We start from the raw sequence: 21,049 nt of genomic DNA, 5'->3' as shown, positions 1-21,049 counted from the left end.
CGTCTGTAACTTTCATAATGTGGCAGTGATGGCTGGTTTCAGATTGCAGTGCTGGGGGGAGGCGGCGAAACCCGTTTAAAAGTGTTGCAGGATACTGAGAGAAATCAGCGCTGCTGCATCCAGCTGCGGGTGTAACTCGGAAGACGCCGTTACTTCACAACGATTTCTGAGGTAAGTTCACGGCGCCCATCAGAATTACGGGTTATGTAGTATATCACGATTTATTCTTAAATCGAATAGTGTTTAAAAGGCTTATAGTCCGTCTTGGAGTTCTGTTGGGTGTTTTTATATCATATCTAACGTAGCGGATATAAACCGCTGGAAATATGTAGGCTGCGTAACCTATCGTTTAAAATGGTACTGTCTTGTCCGTACAAATTTATTTAACCAAAAAAGATGGTGAGGTATTTAACGATTCGGGTGTTGTCAAGTGGTGTAACCACTTATACTGATGTGTTATGCCATGAACGCACGTGACTGACGTAACGTGCGCACACATGCATTGAATAAATACATGTTGGTATCATAATTATATTTTAAAATTGTATTTGCGGATAGCCACATACGCATTAGACATGAATAACGTGCAGTGCATCGTATATCATTATTAGCATTGTATACCATTATAAATATGTAACACTGGCTGTGAAAACTCAGCAAAAGTTTTTGGGATTTACTGTTTTGCAATTAATATAATTTCTCATACATTCTTTATAATTCTTTCAGTACATTCTGTGAAAATGTACCCTTAGAAAAATGTATAAACTTATAAGATTGAAATCACTGTGAAATTATTGGTTGAAATCATACTTTGATGCTTGTTGTCTCATAATTTGAGTCTTGAGGGGCCACATGTGGTTGATGTATCAGTGTGTCTTATGGTGTGTCCGAAAAAAAAAAACCCTCATGCTATTTGTAACTCTTAAGAATTAAGATACATTTTTCTCTCGTGTTAGTTGTGGGTTAAGTTTTTATTTGTATTTTTTTAAGACACATCCCAATTTTTAATTGCCAAATATGTATTTGTCCAAATTTGCTCCTCAGCACTGAGCTTGCAGTTTTTGGACAGTGATTAGGACATCATGCAAAAGTCTCATTAAATTAATGGAGTGACTCACTGACAAGGGCGCTTTTAGTGGTTTGGAACAGAAGGAATTTTCACAGTCAATAAATGGGATATTCTGAGTACCTGGAGGAGTGTCATGAACAATAATTTAGAAGCAAATATTAATATCTTGATGTGCAGATAAAATCTTACCCCACATAGGTACGAATTTGATCAAAACGTGCATCTTAACTGTTTGTGAAAATGTCCACTTTGTGGTTTTGGCAGTAAGATGTGTGTGAATAGTGGGGGTTGTTATGTCGTATGTGCTGAAGTTTCTATAAACTCAGATATCCTGGAAACTATTTGGCTGCCATTCATTGACAGTTCTTGTGTAAATGCTGAGCTCTGTTTTTTATGCAGAATTATTAGAAGTTTTTTATGCAGTAGACATACATGCCTTTGACAGACACTGTCAATAATTGCAGGTCTTGTTCGTACAAAACCCCCCTAATTGACAGTGATGGAAAAAGTAAACACCCTAGTCATCTGCTATAGCCTAAGGGTTTGAGAAATGGTGGGGACAGGACTGATATGGAAAGACAGAGTTCACAATGGTCATGCACATGCTCTTTATTAGTGAAGGAAAGCCCTTGACCTCTTTTGAAGACCTCAAATGCCTTATTCATAAAGATTTAATCAGCTGGTTTAGAGAAGGCTCTTTCATGTTACATTGTTAAGCTTGTTTAATGCTCTTTCAGGTGAAAGTTTTGCCATGGCGGTCTTTTCTGCATTGTGCATCTTTAGTCTCTTGGCTTTGGTTCAAGCCCAGTCTCAGTCCCAGCAACCCAAGATTCAACTCCGCCTTGCGGGTAGTAAACGCAAGCATTACGAGGGTCGTCTGGAGGTCTCCTACAACAACGAATGGGGGACTGTCTGTGATGATGACTTCTCCATTGAAGCTGCTCACGTCGCATGCAGGGAGCTTGGCTTCCTGGGCGCTGTGGCTTGGTCCGCATCTGCAAAATTTGGACAAGGAGAAGGTAGGCAAGAATTCTGATGGTGTATTATAAGGTTCTGTTCCATTGAAAAACCCACGATGTGCATATATTCTTGGACTTTATTGCTAATCCATCATGTTTTAGTCATTAGCGGTAATTGATACCAAAAGACAGTCTAAAAAAAGTATGGAAACAAGATTCAGACGTAATCTCATCTCTCTGTCTCTTTACCGTAGAAACATGATGATTTGTCTCAATAAATCTGTCCAGAGATTGTAAATCAGTGGGTGGGTTGTGATTGAGCCCTATGGGAAGAGTAACCACTCGTCTTCCACTCTTATTCCACTTTCCACAGAGTAAGCAAAAATCATAATTAGCATGTAATGCATAGTGAAGGGAAATTCTGGAAGGGTTCATATTTGATAACTTTATATCAAATCAAAGGAAGCTAACAAAATCTAGCCAGATTATAGTGGTTTAAGATAGTTTACCAAGGCATTTTTCTATAAGCCGAAATAATTCACCCAAATAAGAAATTTATGACTTTATTCACTTCAAAGATCCATGACATCTTTGAGAAATTTTAAAGACCGAATGCACTTTTAAGCTTCAAAATGTATTACAAAAGTATCTTTTTCCAGTCAGTCAGTGAGATGATCTTGAGAACCCAATCATTAATATATTCACTGAAACGCTTAAAGAACAATTCATTTTTTGGAAACAGATGTCAAGATTTTAAGTGAATTATTTTAGTCTAACGTTAGCATACAAGTTGTGACATCTTCAATGATTCTTTTATGAGAATATGCTTCAAAAACTAACCTTCATGCAGATTTTGAAAAAGGCAAGGTAAAGTAACAGTAAATTTTGTGACTTGGACTGGTCCTTTGAGTGTATTAAGTAGCCTGGCAGTGACACAACACACAACAACTGCTGGTGATTGACAAAACCAACAATTGTTCTTTGTTCTACAGGACGCATTTGGCTGGACAATGTCCATTGCACGGGAAGAGAGAAATCTTTAGCTGAATGTCCCTCAAATGGCGTAGGGGTGTCAGACTGCCGACACAGCGAGGACGTTGGGGTGATTTGCAATCAGAAGCGCATCCCCGGCCACAGGTTCATCAATACCATGAACAACAATGTTGAGGTAGGTCAACTCTAGGTTCACGTAACCATGTTAGTTTATTAACCTAAATGAGGTTGACAGTGTTTGGTTACCTGGGATTTACTAAAATGCAGCGCAGATGTGAATCCAGAGCTAAACCAAGCCTAAGGCTCTGCTGGTGATAATTGGGTTCAAAAAGGCCAGATATGCCTTTGACAAACCTTTTTACAAATTGCAGGGTTTAAAGACACTGCACTACTCAAAACTGCATTGTATCATCAAAACCACATTTTGTTACCATCAGAAGAGCCAAGAATCCTACCCAGAAAAGCGTTATGTCTTAGACCAGTGACCACATATCTTTGTCATATCCGGAATTCAGTTCAAAGTGGCGGTTCTGCTTTCTTTTTTTCTTCTTAGTGTACATTCCCAGTCACTTTATCTCTTGGATGAAAGGAAGTGAAGGTCTGTTACCACAGGTCACACATTCCTCTCCAGAGTTTGCTGCTCTAGAATAGTTTATTAGCGTTCAATTCTCATTTTATGGCATGCCAGCTGTCCACACACCCCTATGTCCTTTGATGCAAATGTCTGTGCCAGAATTAACCGATATTTGTATATTTGCCGTGTTACTATAGCAACCAAGGTAAGCTGGTTTAAAGACAGACTTTTGAGAGAGATCAAAGTGCCCATGGTGTGCTTTTCCATTTCCACGACCCCCAGATTTAATGACTTTACCACATTATACGTCTCTCCCCCCGATCCTTCCTGTCCCCGAGACGTTCCCCCACTCTTCTGATGCCTTTTTGGGAACTGCTGACTAATGGAAGGAATGATTTCAAAACAGAATCCGACCTGTTAAACGTGAATTCTTTAATTGTGAGAGGCAAAAAGACTGTTGGTTAATAGATTTGAATGAGGGTTAGTGTTTTTCTGGCTTGGTATGAATAATACCAGCCGTCAGGTTCAACTTCCTATGATGTCACCGGTCAGGCGACGGTCTGTGAATGAATGTGAGAAGTTGTTAGCTATTGGTAGGTGTAATCGTGACTTTTCCCTGCATCACATACCAAAAGTCTGAAACACAGACGCTCCTCTGTGAAGCTCATCTGAGTGAAATCTCAAACACCAGGGTAAAATAAACTCAGACAGACACTCGGATTCCTCAGTGTTCATTCCAGCGTCAATGTTTTTATAAGCAAGAGTTCATCTTTTTGTTTATTTTTGCTCATCAATGGACAATTTGATGTCAGAAATAACAAAAAGGGTAGCAGAAACTTGCAGCCAAACAGTGCCAAATGCGTAAAGCATCACGAACGGTGACAGATATTATCCTTAGGTAAAACTAGAAAACACCTTTTACTTGCTTTTATTTACCTTTCCTGGGTGTCAGCACAGCTACTCTGTGTGCGCTCCACCCAACAAACATTACCTCTTAAGATCCTTCTTTAAAGCTGTAGGAGAAGATGACAGATGGTTATACTGCGGTTTTGATGCTATGATCATATTAACTTATTATTTACATGCAAAGAAACACTACATTACCCTGAAAACATGCAGTGTTTAGCATTAAAATTAGCACTAGCGTTATTTCAGAGCCCATAAATGGAGTGATTAGCTGGGTTTAATGGCTTGTGAAACTGTTTAAACAAGTCATTCAAAGACTATAGTTGGATGACCTCTAGCAAAAGCACATAATGCTTGTTTTAATGAAAGTCTGTTTCCAAGATATAACCTTTGGCTGCATTTCACGTTCACATTTTTGAGTTAATGATGAAACTGGCTAAAATACATCCCTAAACACCACAGCAACCAAACAGAACAGTGTAGCAACATGCTAACAATCACAGTAGCATTGTAACATTACCACCAGAAACTCCTTGTGCTATCTTTTCAGTTAGAATGATAAATCAAATATTTAACTGTTTATATTGCTTTCCTTTTCAGTTTTTTCCACCATATTATCTGCCTTTGAAACATAAACAGTTTTATTTCTGTACAAGAATAAGTGACCACACACAGACAGACACAAATGTATTGTCTAAACTAATAAGACAGGCTCTCAGAACAGACCGCAGAGGTAAATGAATGAGTGAATTGTTTGTTTTGTATTCTTGTAAACATTCAGTGGAACAGAAGAACGGTTTATCGCATAATGAAATAAATCACCACCACACATGGAAACAATCGGAGGTCCACAGAGTGGTTACCAAGGGTTCAGAGCATGTAAACTCTTTATTTGGTTTGAGTTCAAGAAAATTCTGCAATTAATCAGCTAATGATTATATAACTTATTTACATGTTTGTCTATAGCAGATGTTTCCTACCAGCACAACTTTATATTCTTGGTATATGTGCAGATGAGAATATGCAACTTGCTAAAATACAATGCGACCTGACATGAAATTCAGTTGTTTAGCAGTCCAAAGAACTGAAATTTAGAGCATTGTAAGGTCATGTTCATGATGCAAAAAGACAGGACATGAAGAAGATTAAATTCTTATAATGATATATACTGACCTCTAGCCAGAGCATGCTCTAAGACAGTGGTTTTCAAACTTGTCCCCCGGGGACCCACAACTTGCATGTTTTCTACACACCTGATTCAGATCATCAGCTCATTAGGAAAGAGCTCCATGAACTCAATTCCTGGAGGGCCACGGCTCTGCGCAGGTTAATCAAACACTAATCAAAAACACCTGATCCAACTAATCAAGGTCTTCAGGATCACTCAAAATTTCCAAGCAGAGGGGATTTGCAGTTGGTTGGAGTTAAACTGTGCAGACTTGTTGCTCTCCAGGAATTGAGTTTGAGACCAATGTTCTAAAGTCACCAAACCAGTGTCGGCCTCAACAGAATGCACTAGTGGTGAACTTAGATGCTAAATGCAGCTTGAAGAGGTCACAGGTCAGGACTTTCCACCAGGAGTAAAGGTTTTGGCTTTCTCTCACATTCCAACAAGATGCTAGATTTCTAGACTAAGAAAGCTGTTAGATTCAAAACTAGGAAAACAAAAAGTAAAGGGAGGGGAGGTCAGATGTGAGGTTAGAATGCAGATTTTTTTTGGATTATCACACATGTACCCGATACCTGGTAGCTAAGACTGAAAAAAAAGTATTTTGAGAACTAGTTCTTGAGTGTTTATTAGCAAGTCAGAAAATTTGGACATTCATTTTGAACGTTCTCTGCCAGTCTGTGCTGGCAAAGTTGTTATTTTGGCAAAGAAGTTGCTTAAATCTGAAGAAGCTACTTGTGTCATAGTGTAGACCATCTTATTGTTCCGGCCCAGAAAAGTATGAAAGAATAGTATCGGTGTATGTTATGATGCCAAATTGCTGAATAAAGTCATTTTTGTTTTATTTCTGTACAAGAATTATTCCCCTAACTTTATAACGTTACAGTTGAACCACTGGTGTCAGAGTATTCCGATGATATTTTTCCTGCTTTTCTTGACCATGACAGTGTTATTTACTTGGTAGTCAATAGGACAGTCACAAGCTTCCCGGTTTTCATCCAAAATCCAGTTTAAGTGATTGGTTGTCAGGGACAACAGTGAAATATAAATTTTAGAAGCTATTAATATGCAAAAACATTTCTCAGAATATTATCAAATCGCACTGAAGTACTACTATAAGGTTACAAGATCTTTTGCTGAATTGACTGTTAAACATATATATTGCCGCTATATATCCGTATCTGTAGATATATCTGTATTAAGTTATGACATGATGACTCGTATGTTCTCCCAGAACCCAAGACTTGTTCTGACTAGTGTTTTCGTCTGCAAGGTGTTCAGAACAACTCTTGAATTATAGAAGACCAGCTTTTTGGGAATAATCTCCAGGGTCTAAATACACACAGAGATGATCTGTGGAATGAGAGTTCAGGGGTCATGTTAAGCTGAAACGTTTCCTTGGAACTGACTTGTTCATGGAACCCTTGTGACCCTTTACTACTGCTGAGGTGACCATTAACTTGGTCATGCTTTGTTTCTTTGTCCTCCCTCTTTATTTCTTTCATGCACACAGACTTATAAGTGATGCCCTGACACAAAGATGACCCTGAAGACAAAAAGCATGTCTGAAAATGGCATTCCTCTCAGACAGTTGTAGACAGGCTGGCTTTTTGAGTGGTGGTGTGAATATGACGACAGTGACGACACGCTGAGCTGAAGAAACTGCTTTTTGGGGGGTGGGAATGATAGCTTGTACATATGTTCGCCTTTGTAACGGTGGAGAGATTCCAGATGTTTTCCATGTAGCCTCTTTCTTGGACGCTAAGAATCAGTATACCAGCTGGATCTCACATTTTCCCCCATTATCATCTACTTCCTCAAAAAAAGTGCCTAAAGTTCCCTCGAACGTTCCTCAAAACCACAAACCTGCACAATCAACAAGTGTTTTCACTTGAGTCCCTAGAACAGGCACGTGGAGGACCAACGTGAAACATGAGGCAGGAAGTGAATGAGAGAGGAGATTTTGACTGCGTGACTGTACCAGACACCGTCACCTCTCCCTCGCCCACATCGAGAAGCCCTAAGGAGGAACATTAACGGCATGTAAATATTTTGATATCTGGATTCCATGAACGTGAAAAGAAGGTGGTTCTGTCCCAGCTGGCACTTCAGCGACTGAGGAATGTCTGGACTACGAGGGGCTTCCAGTCTTACTGCTACCGTTTCCACCGCTTAAACGTGGACCCCTCGCTCTTAAACACAGTCAGATGTGGGAATGGTTTCTCACTTATATGAATAACTGTAAGTGCGTATGTCTCAGACGTACTAGTCTATATGAGCTGACAGACAGCATTTACAGTCTCAAAGAACTCTTTGTCAAGTCTCATTCCTAAATAAGCCTGGACATCAGATGTAAAGCTGATGTGATTGAATGAAAGATGACGTCGGTTTGATTGTATGCATATACATTTAGATTATGAACAGTGACTTAATTCAATAAGCATCTTAAAAATTTAGTGCTGTAATGTACCAACAAAAGAGAGAGTGCTTTGGTGATAACTAAGCAAGTATTAACTCCTACAATATTAAGTGTTACAAATGACATTAAAAATGGAAAAAGTTCCTCTCCAAGGATTGTGGTGATGTGCATGTAGTAACAGCTAAAATGCTGCTTTTTAATGATTCTTTGTTTGACTCGAGCGATATTGGTGGCTAATTGATTTCTGGCACTATTCAGTATTTTATTTGTGCAGCAATATCAGACATGTTTTTAACTTTTTGCATAAGGTGAAGAGTTCAATAGGAGTTGATTGATTTCAATGGGAGTTCACTTTGAATTAAACGCAAGACCTTGCTTGTTAGTGCTTTCCTCTGCTATTGAGCTTTATGAACATGAAAATACCTTTCAAGTATATTCACAGTATTTTCTAGTTAAAAGACCTCAATAAGGTCAGTTTTCCTTGGTGTCTCTAGGAATTCCCCCAAAACAATGGATTTGAATTCTTGACAGCTCCTGTCAAACTTGTCATCCTATCAGTCAGGAAGATTATAGCACATTCATTGCTGGTCACTGCATGTCGAGTCTTGGACCAGACATTCTTCAAACATAAGGCATAAATTGTTGATTCAAGAATTATGTACATAGAAAGTTACTTGTTAGACTGATACTGATCCCTTAAAGTGGGCTTGATGTAACACCAAACACCTGCAACGTAGGTGATAAGAAATACGTAGAAATAAGTGGCTTAGCAATGTAATGTTAGACAATGTCCACTGATTCTAGGGATGGTGAACTCAAACTCAAAGTGGAGAAAATAACAGGCAGAGAAAACTCACTTCAAAATGCGGGAAAAAAACATAAATGCTGAATTGGGGAGTATATGGTATGGTATTTTCTTTTCATTTTACCTTCATATAATGCATATAATGTTGCTGCTGTGTAACAGTGCATTGCTGTTGTTGTTGCTGATTTTTGAATTTGCATTTCTCATTCAGCCCGTCTGCAGTTTAGTTTCATGGAGAGAGGTTTTATATAGCCTAATTCAAGAAATCTAAGATCAGACTGTTTTTGCTTTACATTTTGATATAATGCTATTTAATTCATATAAAAAACTGCTCATGTTGCATATGCTTGTTTAGATTATTATTTTTTAAAATGCAGTGGTTCTCATGCATTCTGCATTCTGAGCAAACACAGTCAGGGTGTGATGAACCATGAAACCGTGATACAGATTTTTGGTCAGTCCTGCTAATACTACCTGCTAGACATTTTTTGTATATATAAATATGAGGATTTATGAACATTCCAACTGTATTTTCCATCAGCAAACTCAAATGTACCTGTGCCATCATAGTAGATCAAATTCTGTATTTCTATGTGGTGAAAAAACAGATTTATCAAACAGGGTGTCTCTTTGGTTTAAAAATATGCAGTGGAAGGTGTCTGGTCTGGTTTCTTTAGGCGGAGGTCACACTATCAGGCAACTGGCGGGGGCACATCTGGCTGGATGACCCTGACTCACGCCCTCAGCTTCAACACTCAGCTCTTTGGTTTCCTCCAGACTTCCGTTGCTTAAGCAAACAGTGATGTGTCTGACTCAAGAGCCCACTTCAACTGGACCCAACCCATCGGTCTGGCCTTTATATAGTAATATTTACATTAAGCTCAGTTCTGCTCTCTCTGCGTCTACAGCATTTAGGTCCATGTGAGGCCGCCACATTCTTTTGGCTTCATCCCGTTGGCCAACTTTCTTTCTCTTTTCTTTCATGCACACACATGCACATTTACACATGCCAAGATTAAATTAGAAGCCACAGTCTTCGTCTTATGTTCATCGTGGTCAGTTGAAACATGTCCGGTAACCACCTTCCCGTTAATAGTAGAACATTGCTGGGTTTACACATCAAAAACATTCCTTTTAGTTGATATCATGGCAAACAGCCCCCTATTTTTTGGAGCTAACAGAGATGCTTTTGAATTTTATAGCGGTTAATATTCCTTCGAGCTATAAGATTCCTGTAATTTAATGGATTGGATTACAACTTCATGAACTCCTCAAAATCTAGGATGACCACCGCAAGACTGGTTAAAAATGTTTTTAGAGATATTGAAGCGAGGTTTTTGGTCAAATTCCAATTTTGGCCTTGTCTTATAAACTGTATCTGGCCAGCCTTGTCAAATGTGAGTCATGAATTATCTGGCTCCTCGGTTTGGCCCTCAGATTCCACCCTGAAGGAGTATAAGACAATCTTCTGACTGAAGCAGTGTCTGCAGAGCTTTTTCCAAGTAATTTACTGCTACTTGAGGAAGTGAACTGAATAAATTATCAATTCTGGGAATGTTGTGGGAATTCTGATAATGACTGATAACTCTATATTTTTTTTTCCTCCCTAGACTCTCGAAGAACGGGTGGAAGAAATCCGTATAAGACCCATTTCATCCCACCTCAAGCGCATACCCGTCACGGAAGGCTACGTGGAGATTAAGGAACGGGGGAAATGGAGGCAAATCTGCGATGAGGAGTGGACCCCCCTGAACAGCCGAGTTGTCTGTGGAATGTATGGATTCCCCGGAGAGAAAAAATACAACAACAAAGTCTACAAGTAAGGAAAAGTCCCTGCTGCTTTGCTTTGTATGATAAACGGCCACGAGTCAAACATGAATTTGATCTCTTTAAAAAAAAAGATACATTTTCAGGCCTTTTTGATTAGGACGCAATAAAAATCAAGGAAAAAACAGACAAGAAAGAAAGCAGGGTTTCCCGAAAGTAGCATTAACTTTGTCAAGTTAAAAGTTACCATGCGAACAGGCAACAAGAGTTATTTAGTCCTCAGATGTGTGTGAACGCCTCCTCAAGTGAATCATGGCCAGATTGTTTCCCAACATAATTCTTGGCCGCATCCCATCTAGCAGAGAACATTGTGTTTCCACTGTAACTCTAAGGACATTTTATAGTATAACTGCCTATAAATTAACATTTTAGGGTGTTTTAACCACATTTGTACTTTAAAACACTATAACACACAAAGTTCATAGCCAGTGCCTATATTTTTGTTCGAGTTTATAAAAATAAAACATTCCAGGAAATGTTCAGAAAATGTTTTGTTTTTTTTTTTTAGATGTTTTCATTTCTAAACTAAGCAAAATACTAAAGAAAGTAATGCCCGGTGATATTTAAAGATGAGGTTAGTCTATGTTTGTTTGTTGGAACATTTCATAATGGTCCGCTTTTTGGTCCACGTGATCTAACTTTTCCTCCCTGCCAGTCTGGGCCTGTAATGTTGCTCATGCATGCCTTTGAAAAAATACCATTTTGACATTATGTACCGTTTTATGATATTATAAATAGCTTTACATCACAGTCTGCGTATAAACCAAAAATATGCTATTGAGATTTTTTTAACAGAACTCAAAACATGCTGTACTCATTAAAAAAGTGTTTAAAAATTTCCCAATCTGAATGAAAGGAAACCTGCAGGCTTCACAGATTGTTTAAGCCAAGATGCTTGGTGACCCTTGCTAAAATAGGATTTTCTCTGGACTGTGGAATCATGGGAAATGTCATGTTTTATTGGGTTAGCACAGCAATACCGCCACAGGCAATGTGTGCTCCCTATAGTAATCATAGCATGTCCCTCTGAGTAATGGTTGCGATTTCCTCCTAAACAAGAATGAAATATCTAAAATATGAGTTTAAATCCACAATTAATTACTGATATTTATCTGTGGCTCTGTTTTACAGATCGCTGTCCATGCGCAAGAGAAAGAACTACTGGGGTTTCTCGGTGAACTGCACAGGAAATGAAGCCCACCTGTCCAGCTGTAGGCTGGGCAAACCCTTGGAGCCCAAGCGGAACGGCACATGTGGACGTGGCCTGCCTGTGGTGGTCAGCTGCGTGCCTGGAAGAGCTTTTGCCCCCTCACCCTCCACCGGCTTCCGCAAGGCTTACAGACCAGAGGTTGGTAGCGTGGAATTAGCATGAGTAGCCTTACAATTTAAGTAGTTGTAATCACTAGCGCCGCTTAGCATCAAAATAAGGACAGACTCTGGAATAAAAATAGTTTTGCTAAGGATCAGTGTCATTAGCAAAAGAAAAGTCATTCACGATTGTGTTTCCCAAGGCGTACTGGTTAGCCTTGGGTTCACAGATAGACAGTTGATAAACGAGCCATTATATAATACAAAGGCCTTAGACTTTGTAGAATATATCTAACCTGGAAAAGGTAATAGAGAATAGTAGTTTATGGCATGTACAATTAACAGAGAATGAAGTTATCATTAGCGGCCTCATGATTTGAAGGTAGTAGCTATTAGCGCTTTCTCAAAAAAAACTACTAAACTACTAAAAATAGTATTCCTAAGCATCAACATTACCAGCAGCAACAGAAAATGTGCTTCTGATCATCTTTCATAAGGTTTTCCATAGGGATGCGCTGAATGTTTGACAACCAAAATTGTTCGGCCAAAAATAGTTTAAGTCCTTCTTTCCGTTTTAAAATCGCTTGACGTATACATCAGTATTACATGCCCATTATTGAAAAAAACGCGGGACACAGCAAAAACACAACACGAATCTCAGCGTCCTCCATTTTTAACGTAGTTCTACTTTTCTTTTTTGACATTGTTCTTTGTTTTTCGCTTGTTAAAGTTTGCGCACAAATTTTGTTGCTTTCAACCAGCTTACTTCACTTCTTAGTACTCAATGTGACTGTGAAGGCAACCTTTTAAATGGTACTGGGGAAATAGTTCTTGCAATATTGTCCTAGTACTTCAGTTTTGTGTTTTTATTTCTGTGATATAATTCCCCCTATAATTCCAAAAAAACATATAGTAAACACTATAGTAAAACAATGGTTCATTTTCATAAGGGTTGCACTATTGGATTAGTATATTATGTCCTTAAACTAGAACATAACAAACATGGACAATAATGACATGCAGAAAATTAAGTTTGTATTTGCGGCCCCATGCTACAAACACTGCTTTGCAGCAAGAAGTGATGCTGGAATAAAAATTGCTTTCCAAAGGAAGGAAGGAAAAGTCCTTTTGGACTGTCTTCCATCAGCTGTTTCCGGTTAGCACTGGATTCACAGACTACTTGTTTGTTCTAATGAACACACACAGATTCGTTTTCAACTTTTCTTTTTTTTTTTTTTTTTTTTTTCTTTTCTCGAATTGTCTGTAGAGGGCTGCGTGTTGGAGTGCTGAACGTGAAGGTTATAGTGCCTCTCAGAGATGATTTGTAGTTGTGGAACGTTTGGCAAGTCTGTTTTACCTAATCTATTAGCCTCTTACTTTTCTGGAAAGAATTGCTTCCTCTTCTATTGTTTTCCTGTGAATCATCATGTTCGTTCGGTTTGGATGTCACAGTGACTTTTCAGTCTTGTATTACAATAAATCAGATTTCCTTTTGGAAGAAAAGGAGATTGCATAATATTCCAACATGGCCCCAGAGATCTGAAGTGAGTGTGTGTAAACAAATCATCCGAAAGGCTGAATCACCTGAATCAGGTCCATATACAGAGACTGAACAAACACAGGTCACTGAGGGTGTGTCGACTGATCATCCTGTTGATTTCTTTCATGATTTGGCAGCAACCCCTGGTTCGTCTGCGTGGAGGTTCCAATATTGGTGAAGGAAGAGTGGAGGTGCTGAAGAATGGAGTCTGGGGAACTGTCTGTGATGATAACTGGAACATGAGGTCTGCCTCGGTCATGTGTCGTGAACTTGGCTTTGGAAGTGCCAAAGAAGCTCTCACTGGAGCTAAGTTAGGACAAGGTTGGTTCTAAAAAGATGGATCATGGGGTGGGTTGGTAGTCAATCCTATAAGAATCAGTACTTTGATCTCCATGTAACTATCTTCATGTCTTAGAATAATCTTAAAGGAAAAATGAAAGTTCTCTCATTAATTAATTACAAAACTTCATGTCGTTCCAAATTTATATGATCTTCTTTTGGGGATCTTCAGAACACAAATGAAAGTGCTCGTATTAGGGCTGCGTGATATATTAATCCGTATATTCAGTTGTATCTCGCCAGTTTATTCAACTTATGTCTTCTCTTCCATTTCCATGTCAGTCTTCATCATGTGCATTCCTCTGCTTGTAAACAAAAAAAATGCAACTAATAAAATGCAGCTAACCATATAATAACGCATTGCTTAGATTTCACAACTGCCACTTTTAATATCTACGTTTTTGGAAAGAAGATGATGCATACCCATTAAGCAGGAAACACATTGTTCTAAAACAGCAACATCTACGGCAGCCTCTGTCTCTGGCATTCATCAGACGTTCATGGATCACTGCTTACTACTAAAAAGTCTTTGATGGGGCACATGAGAGGCAGATTATTTGAACATTCTTTGGCTAGGACACTCATCTATAATGAAACATCTGCGCTGCAACTGCATGTGCAGATAGTTGCTCCGCGGCTGATGTTTGGACAGGTTCTTACAGTAATGGATATTTAAAATCCATTTTCAAAGAACTTGACGAAAGATGAGACACGCGTCCAGAGATACTTAAAACTTGCGCGCTTGTTGCATTCATACTGAAATTAGAATGATAATTTTAATAATTCATTGAATATAAACTCTGTAGGAAATGTAACATGGCCAAAAAGAATGTTTGGAAGTAAATTTTAAGAAAAGAACAATGCTTTTTTCTTTCTACAAGAGGCTTTTTTCAGGACTGAATAATATTAGCTGCCAATCTTCAAATTTACTTTTGCCTTTAGCTATAAAACCTACTTTAAATCAGTCTCCAATCTGTTTTGATTCACATTAAAATGCCTTCTTACCAAACAAAGGTCCTTCTGTGGTATTTTAAAGCTTTATTTTCTTTTGCTTTTAAAGTTGAGAGCGAGATCAACAACTCTGTGCTTGTTCTAGACTAAACAAATACTACTTTCAGTTCTCCTGAATCACCCTCCTAAACCCCATGCAGTGTCATCTGATGTGATAATCAGAGAACTGAATAAACCTTTGCTGTATTTATTTCATGTGATTCCAGTAAATGATCTGAGTATTACATCTGTTTGATGTGTATATTAGCTGAATTCCATTTTTAGGTCCAAAATGTGCCTTTGAGCAATACATTTGAGACCATATACATTTTCATTTAAAAAATGTATCCTAAGTTTGTGTATTAAATATATCAGGAATATTTTATGTAACATAAAATTTGCTAATTCTTTACTATTCTATTTAACAGAAGCTACATACAAACTGAAAAATATTATTCAAACTCAAATCAATATTCCTTGTCCACTTATTCTGAATGTGTGTTTTCTCAGGAATGGGTCCCGTCCACATGAATGAGGTGGAGTGCTCTGGATTTGAGAAATCTCTCACTGACTGTTACTTCAATAACGATGCTCTGGGCTGCAGTCATGAGGAGGATGCCGCTGTTCGCTGTAATATACCTGCCATGGGTTTCCAGAAGAGGGTGAGGACCTTTAGACCCTCTTTATGTTCTATTAATGTTCTAACACTAGTTAAAATGCACAAACTTGTACTTTCGACTACAACAGATACGCCTAAGCGGTGGAAGGAACCCGTATGAGGGACGTGTGGAGGTTCTGACTGAGAACAACGGCTCTCTGCATTGGGGAACCGTTTGTAGTGAAAACTGGGGGATGATCGAGGCCATGGTGGTTTGCAGACAGCTGGGTTTAGGCTTCGCCAGCCATGCGTTTCAGGTACATGCAGGCGGTTTTGATTCATATTAAAATGCACTTTTTTTATTTTTCATCTTTTATCAAAATGCTTTCTATAGATGCAGACAGTCAAACTGATTTGATTTGTTTTTATGATGAACAAAATATTCTTAGACAGTATATAAACGTGATTGACACTATATATATATATATATATATATATATATATATATATATATATATATATATATATATATATATATATATATATATATATATATATATATATATATATATAAAGTTGGTTTCAGCACTGGTTTAACCATCTAGTGCATTGGTGTCAAACTCAGTTCCTGGAGGGCCGGAGCCCTGCAGAGTTTAGATGCAACCCTAATTAAACACACCTGATCCAGCTGATCAAGTACTTCAGACATGCATAGTATATGTGATTTAACAGGGTTGAATCTAAACTCTGCAGGGCTCCGGCGCCTCCAGGAATTCAGTTTGACACCCCTGATCTAGTGGGACCACCATCAGTAGTCCATCACTTTCAATAGCCACAGTGACTCATATCATTCATTTGTATGAGACTATTTTTGGATACTTGGCATGTACCCTCATACATCTCATATCTACACCATGTCAGTATGGTGTCCCCATTTAATCGACCACTAGTTTCCTGGATCCCACAACTCTATGAAATCCCATTGATTTCAATAATTAATATTTGACTGTGCATTTTAAAATCATAAAGACTGTTTAGGGCTGAGATGGCAGGACTAGAGACGGGTGTTTAACAGCCCAGTGACAAACTCGTGGTGATACAGGCCTGGAAACTATTAATGCATTAGGAACGGCATGGAGGGAATGGCTTGATGGGCGCTTTTATGAGTGGAAATTGGAAAACCCTAAAGTGCTTCTGCAGGGTAATGCCATGATTAAGTGTTATTATGATGATTGACTGAAATTTGCCACTAGCTGAGGCACATGGCTGCATGTCAAGACATTATGGCCGTAACGGCTTCAACTTTGGGACACAAAGCAGTTAGATCTCATGTCACTCACGGTCATTATAGGTCCCTCTTGAAAAGGCTGGTGGAATGAATCATCCAGGTTTATGCTAGAGTGGTGTTGGTTTAACTGGAGTCCTGCTTAAAAAAACAGCCAAAACTGATTTGTTGGTATTATTTGGTCTCTCAGACAGACTGTTCTTTTTAGCTTTTTTTTTTTTTTTTTTTTAAGAGTTCAGCTTAAGCTAATGAAGCCAGAAAGCCAAACTAGACAGGTTTAATGTGTTTTTTAGCATTGTAGACCAATGAAGGTGTACAACTGTGATCAATTTTGAAATCTAATGTTGGCTTTATCTCCAAATTATTATTATTTTTAATAAAATGAAGAGCTTACTGTTCCACGTATTCTAGCACATATTCTTTGAGTTTACTGATACATATATATATATATATATATATATATATATATATATATATATATATATATATATATATATATATATATATATATATATATATATATATATATATATATATATATATATATAGATATTTATTTTATATTATATATATTATATATTTTGGCCTTATAGATTTCAATCAATCAATCATTTTTATTTATATAGCGCTTTTAACAACACAGGTTGCATCAAAGCACTGTACAGTATAATGACAGGGATGTATAATGACAGGGATGTATAAGAGTGACCAATTTCTTATTAAATGCAGAGACGGTCTCTGTAGTCAATTCAACGATAGTCACTAGAAGTTAAGTGTCCCCAACCAAGCAAGCCAGAGGCGACAGCGGCAAGGAAACAAAACCCCATGCATATAGAATGGAGAAAAAAAAACCTTGGGAGAAACCAGACTCAGTTGGGGTCAGTTCTCCTCTGACCGGACGCCCAGCACTTAACCTCCAGTTCAATTTTAAACGCAGCTGTGTCAGGTAGTGTAAATGACTTAGTGTGTGCGTGTGCGTGTGTGTGTGAGCATCAGGATCTGGTGATCTGTCGACGGGCGCATCTAGGTTTTCTGGTCTCTGATGAACATAATCTCTGGGTGCTGATCCACCATCTAGTCTGGATACAAACTGTGAAAACAGATTGAGAAAGAGACAGGACTAATATTAGCGTAGATGCCATTCTTTTTACGATGTCACAAGTACATCGTATTTTAGGAGTAGTGTTCCCGGTTCCAGCAAATCTAAGTAATGCAGCCTAAAAATCCTTTAACGGATTTGAATAATAAAAGGTGTGTTGGTGTGTTATGTGTAGGCTAAGTTAAAAAGATGTGTCTTTAATCTAGATTTAAACTGGCAGAGTGTGTCTGCTTCCCGAACAGAGTTAGGGAGATTGTTCCAGAGTTTAGGTGCTAGATAGGAAAATGATTTATTTCTAATTATACATTTATTTGTATCTTGACTATTACCATCACTTTTGGTTAGTCATGTTATTAAAGAGATTATATTATAGTGTTTAAATGTTTGTTCTTTTCGATGTCACGGTTTCCACAAAAATATCAATCTGCACTATTTTCTACTATGATACTGTTTTGGGTTTTTTGGAGCAGAAAATCTGCATATTAATTTCTAAAGGATCATGTGACAATGAAGACTGAAAGGATGCTCAAATTCAGCTTTGCATGACAGAAGTAAATTACATATTAAAATATATTGAAATAGAAAGCAGCTATTCTGAATTTGAATAATATTTCTGCTCTTTATTTTTAATAAATACAGCCTTAGTGAATATAAGAGACTTAAAAGGAATTTAAATGATGCATTAATTGGGAAGCTTGTTTACCAACATGCTGTCGGTCACGTTTTCTGTTACCGAACTTGAAAAGTGCAAGATACAACTTCCAGATGTCAGAGTGGCCATTAAATATTTGTCTGACAGTCTGGACCGGTGGGTCTTTCTTTCCAGACGGCATGTGTGGAGGGTTTTACAATGGGGAGAGTTAGGGAAAGTCTGACAGAATGTGCCCACATGCTCACGGCGGGAGTCCAGCAGGCTTATCTGTCAGAGGAGGCTGTGACTCAGCTTTAACACAAAACAAACGGAAAACACACCATTATGCTAGATGACTACTCATCATGAACATATGTTTGTGCAGTCAAGAACACTTACAGAGACTTTCCCATTTTGTGGGGTACAGCATGTTTCAGACCTCTAAACTTATGCAACAGATGTAATGAAATGCAATCTTGGGAGCAGATGCTCGAATCACGTTCAGCCGATCTGGAAAACGTGATTGAACAGCCCTCGTTTGGTGAGAAGGTGTAATGACACCCAGATACCCATTGTCCTAAGTTTGCTTCGGGCTCATTATAATGAAAACAAACTAACGTTTTTATGGTTTTTGAAATTCAATTAATTTTGAAATCAATTCGTATAAATATTTTAAAGAATATTTTAATTCATGAAAGTATTTCCTATTTTCAATTAGACGTGCTAAAATAATGTACTAAACTGACTGATACTAACTCTGAAAATGACAAAATATTAAAACTGTTCTTGAAAAACAAGCTGATTTGGTTCAGAGTCCAGAATGAATATTTTACCAATTGCATTGTAACAATTATATAATAATTATATAATATATATATTAATATATAACTGATAAACTCATGAGTTTTGTGTGTTTGTGTAGGAGACGTGGTACTGGGCTGGAGATGCGAGTGCAGATAATGTTGTGATGAGTGGGGTCAGATGCTCAGGAACTGAGATGAGTCTTCCTCAGTGTCTTCATCACGGCAAACACATCAGCTGTCCCAAAGGAGGAGGCCGCTTCGCTGCTGGGGTCTCCTGCTCTGATGGTGAGACGGTCACCTCTCATGACACATTCTTTTAACAGGCTTATTGTAAAAGTAAACTGAAAACCAGTTCCAAACATACACTTCCACTGTGACATAATTCAATTTAACACGGATCATCATCAGCCCAATGTTTTCTAACCTGCCCCAGTTGTCTAGACTGATAAGCGTGCAGGAATCCGCTCTGTCTGACCTCTGACCTCTGATCTCAGCGGTTCCTGACCTGGTGCTGAACGCTCAGCTGGTAGAGCAGACCACCTATCTGGAGGACCGGCCCATGTACGCTCTACAGTGTGCCATGGAGGAGAACTGCCTGTCCAGCACTGCCAAAAAGAACGACCACAGCTCCTACCGCCGCCTGCTCCGCTTCTCCTCCCAGATACACAACGTCGGCCAATCAGATTTCAGACCCAAACTGGGTTACCACGCCTGGACCTGGCACGAGTGTCACAGGCAAGACCCTCAGTAAACACCATAAAACAAGCATATATACGTTACATGTGTTACGGAGTCATTTGTACCAGTGTGATGATGTTTAAAGTCTCGTATAACTGTTTTGTTGTGTCTGTTTGCAGGCATTATCACAGCATAGAGGTTTTTACCCATTATGATCTGCTGAGTCTGAACGGCACCAAGGTGGCAGAGGGTCACAAGGCCAGTTTCTGTCTCGAGGACACTCAGTGTGACGAGGGTGAGAACTTCTTATAAGATGGTCTGATACTGTTCAAGTCCATATGTAAAAAAAAAAAAAAAAAAAAAAAAAAAAAGTGTATATAAATGTTTTTTTTTTAATATATATATATATATTTTATATTTTAAATATTACATATGCAATATATACACCTACATATGTTCAGTCAAAGAAAATACAATCACGTGAACTTTAACACAAAGAACTTTAATACTAACACATTTGGAAAAAATTAGCTAGCAACATACTTTCTAAAAAAAAAAAAAAAAAAAAAGACTATAACAATATATAAATAATATCAACAATTAATAATAGTCTTTATAAATCTATTAGGCTATTCACGTTTGTGTGTAGTGTAAATGAAGGCCACTGCAATATTGGAAATGTACTTTCTTGTCCAATTTGAAATTTATTTTGGTATATGAAGGTTAAAAGTATTATATTTTCCAATTAAAACAATATATTTCATTGAGCTTCACATCATATTTGCCCGTAAAAATATATATTGGTTACATTTTTGTCATACATTTGTCACCTCCTATACATCTTATACCTCCTATAATGAAACGGCTGTTTTCTTTGATCCAGGTATTCAGAAACGGTATGCTTGTGCCAACTTTGGTGAACAGGGCATTACCGTGGGCTGCTGGGATACTTATAGACATGACATTGATTGTCAGTGGATTGATATCACAGATGTCAAACCAGGAGACTACATTTTCCAGGTAGCATTTTAACTAAAAAATAAAAATAATAATAATGG

General features: G+C 38.1%; 1 protein-coding gene across 3 annotated transcripts in view; it reads left to right on the top strand.

Moving 5' to 3' along the window:
- Positions 1-39: 39 nt before the first annotated feature.
- loxl2a (lysyl oxidase-like 2a) overlaps positions 40-21,049 on the top strand; it is a 21,999-nt gene continuing 989 nt past the window's right edge. Inside the window, exons 1-12 of one of the 3 annotated variants that reach the window (XM_043250136.1) lie at positions 40-171; positions 1,807-2,088; positions 3,021-3,196; positions 10,504-10,712; positions 11,852-12,068; positions 13,706-13,889; positions 15,408-15,559; positions 15,645-15,812; positions 19,433-19,598; positions 19,808-20,048; positions 20,171-20,286; positions 20,875-21,011. In XM_043250136.1, the coding sequence (XP_043106071.1) occupies positions 1,821-2,088; positions 3,021-3,196; positions 10,504-10,712; positions 11,852-12,068; positions 13,706-13,889; positions 15,408-15,559; positions 15,645-15,812; positions 19,433-19,598; positions 19,808-20,048; positions 20,171-20,286; positions 20,875-21,011 (2,034 nt within the window). In that variant the 5' untranslated portion in view covers positions 40-171; positions 1,807-1,820. Of the gene's footprint in view, positions 172-1,806; positions 2,089-3,020; positions 3,197-5,927; positions 6,088-10,503; positions 10,713-11,851; positions 12,069-13,705; positions 13,890-15,407; positions 15,560-15,644; positions 15,813-19,432; positions 19,599-19,807; positions 20,049-20,170; positions 20,287-20,874; positions 21,012-21,049 lie in introns of those variants that run through there. The other 2 variants (XM_043250137.1, XM_043250138.1) reach the window with 2 other exon arrangements.

Source organism: Puntigrus tetrazona, chromosome 10 (assembly GCF_018831695.1).
Source record: "Puntigrus tetrazona isolate hp1 chromosome 10, ASM1883169v1, whole genome shotgun sequence".
Classification (NCBI taxonomy): Eukaryota; Metazoa; Chordata; class Actinopteri; order Cypriniformes; family Cyprinidae; genus Puntigrus; species Puntigrus tetrazona.
Note: the sequence above shows the minus strand (reverse complement) of the source record. Positions and strands in the feature narration are given on the sequence as shown.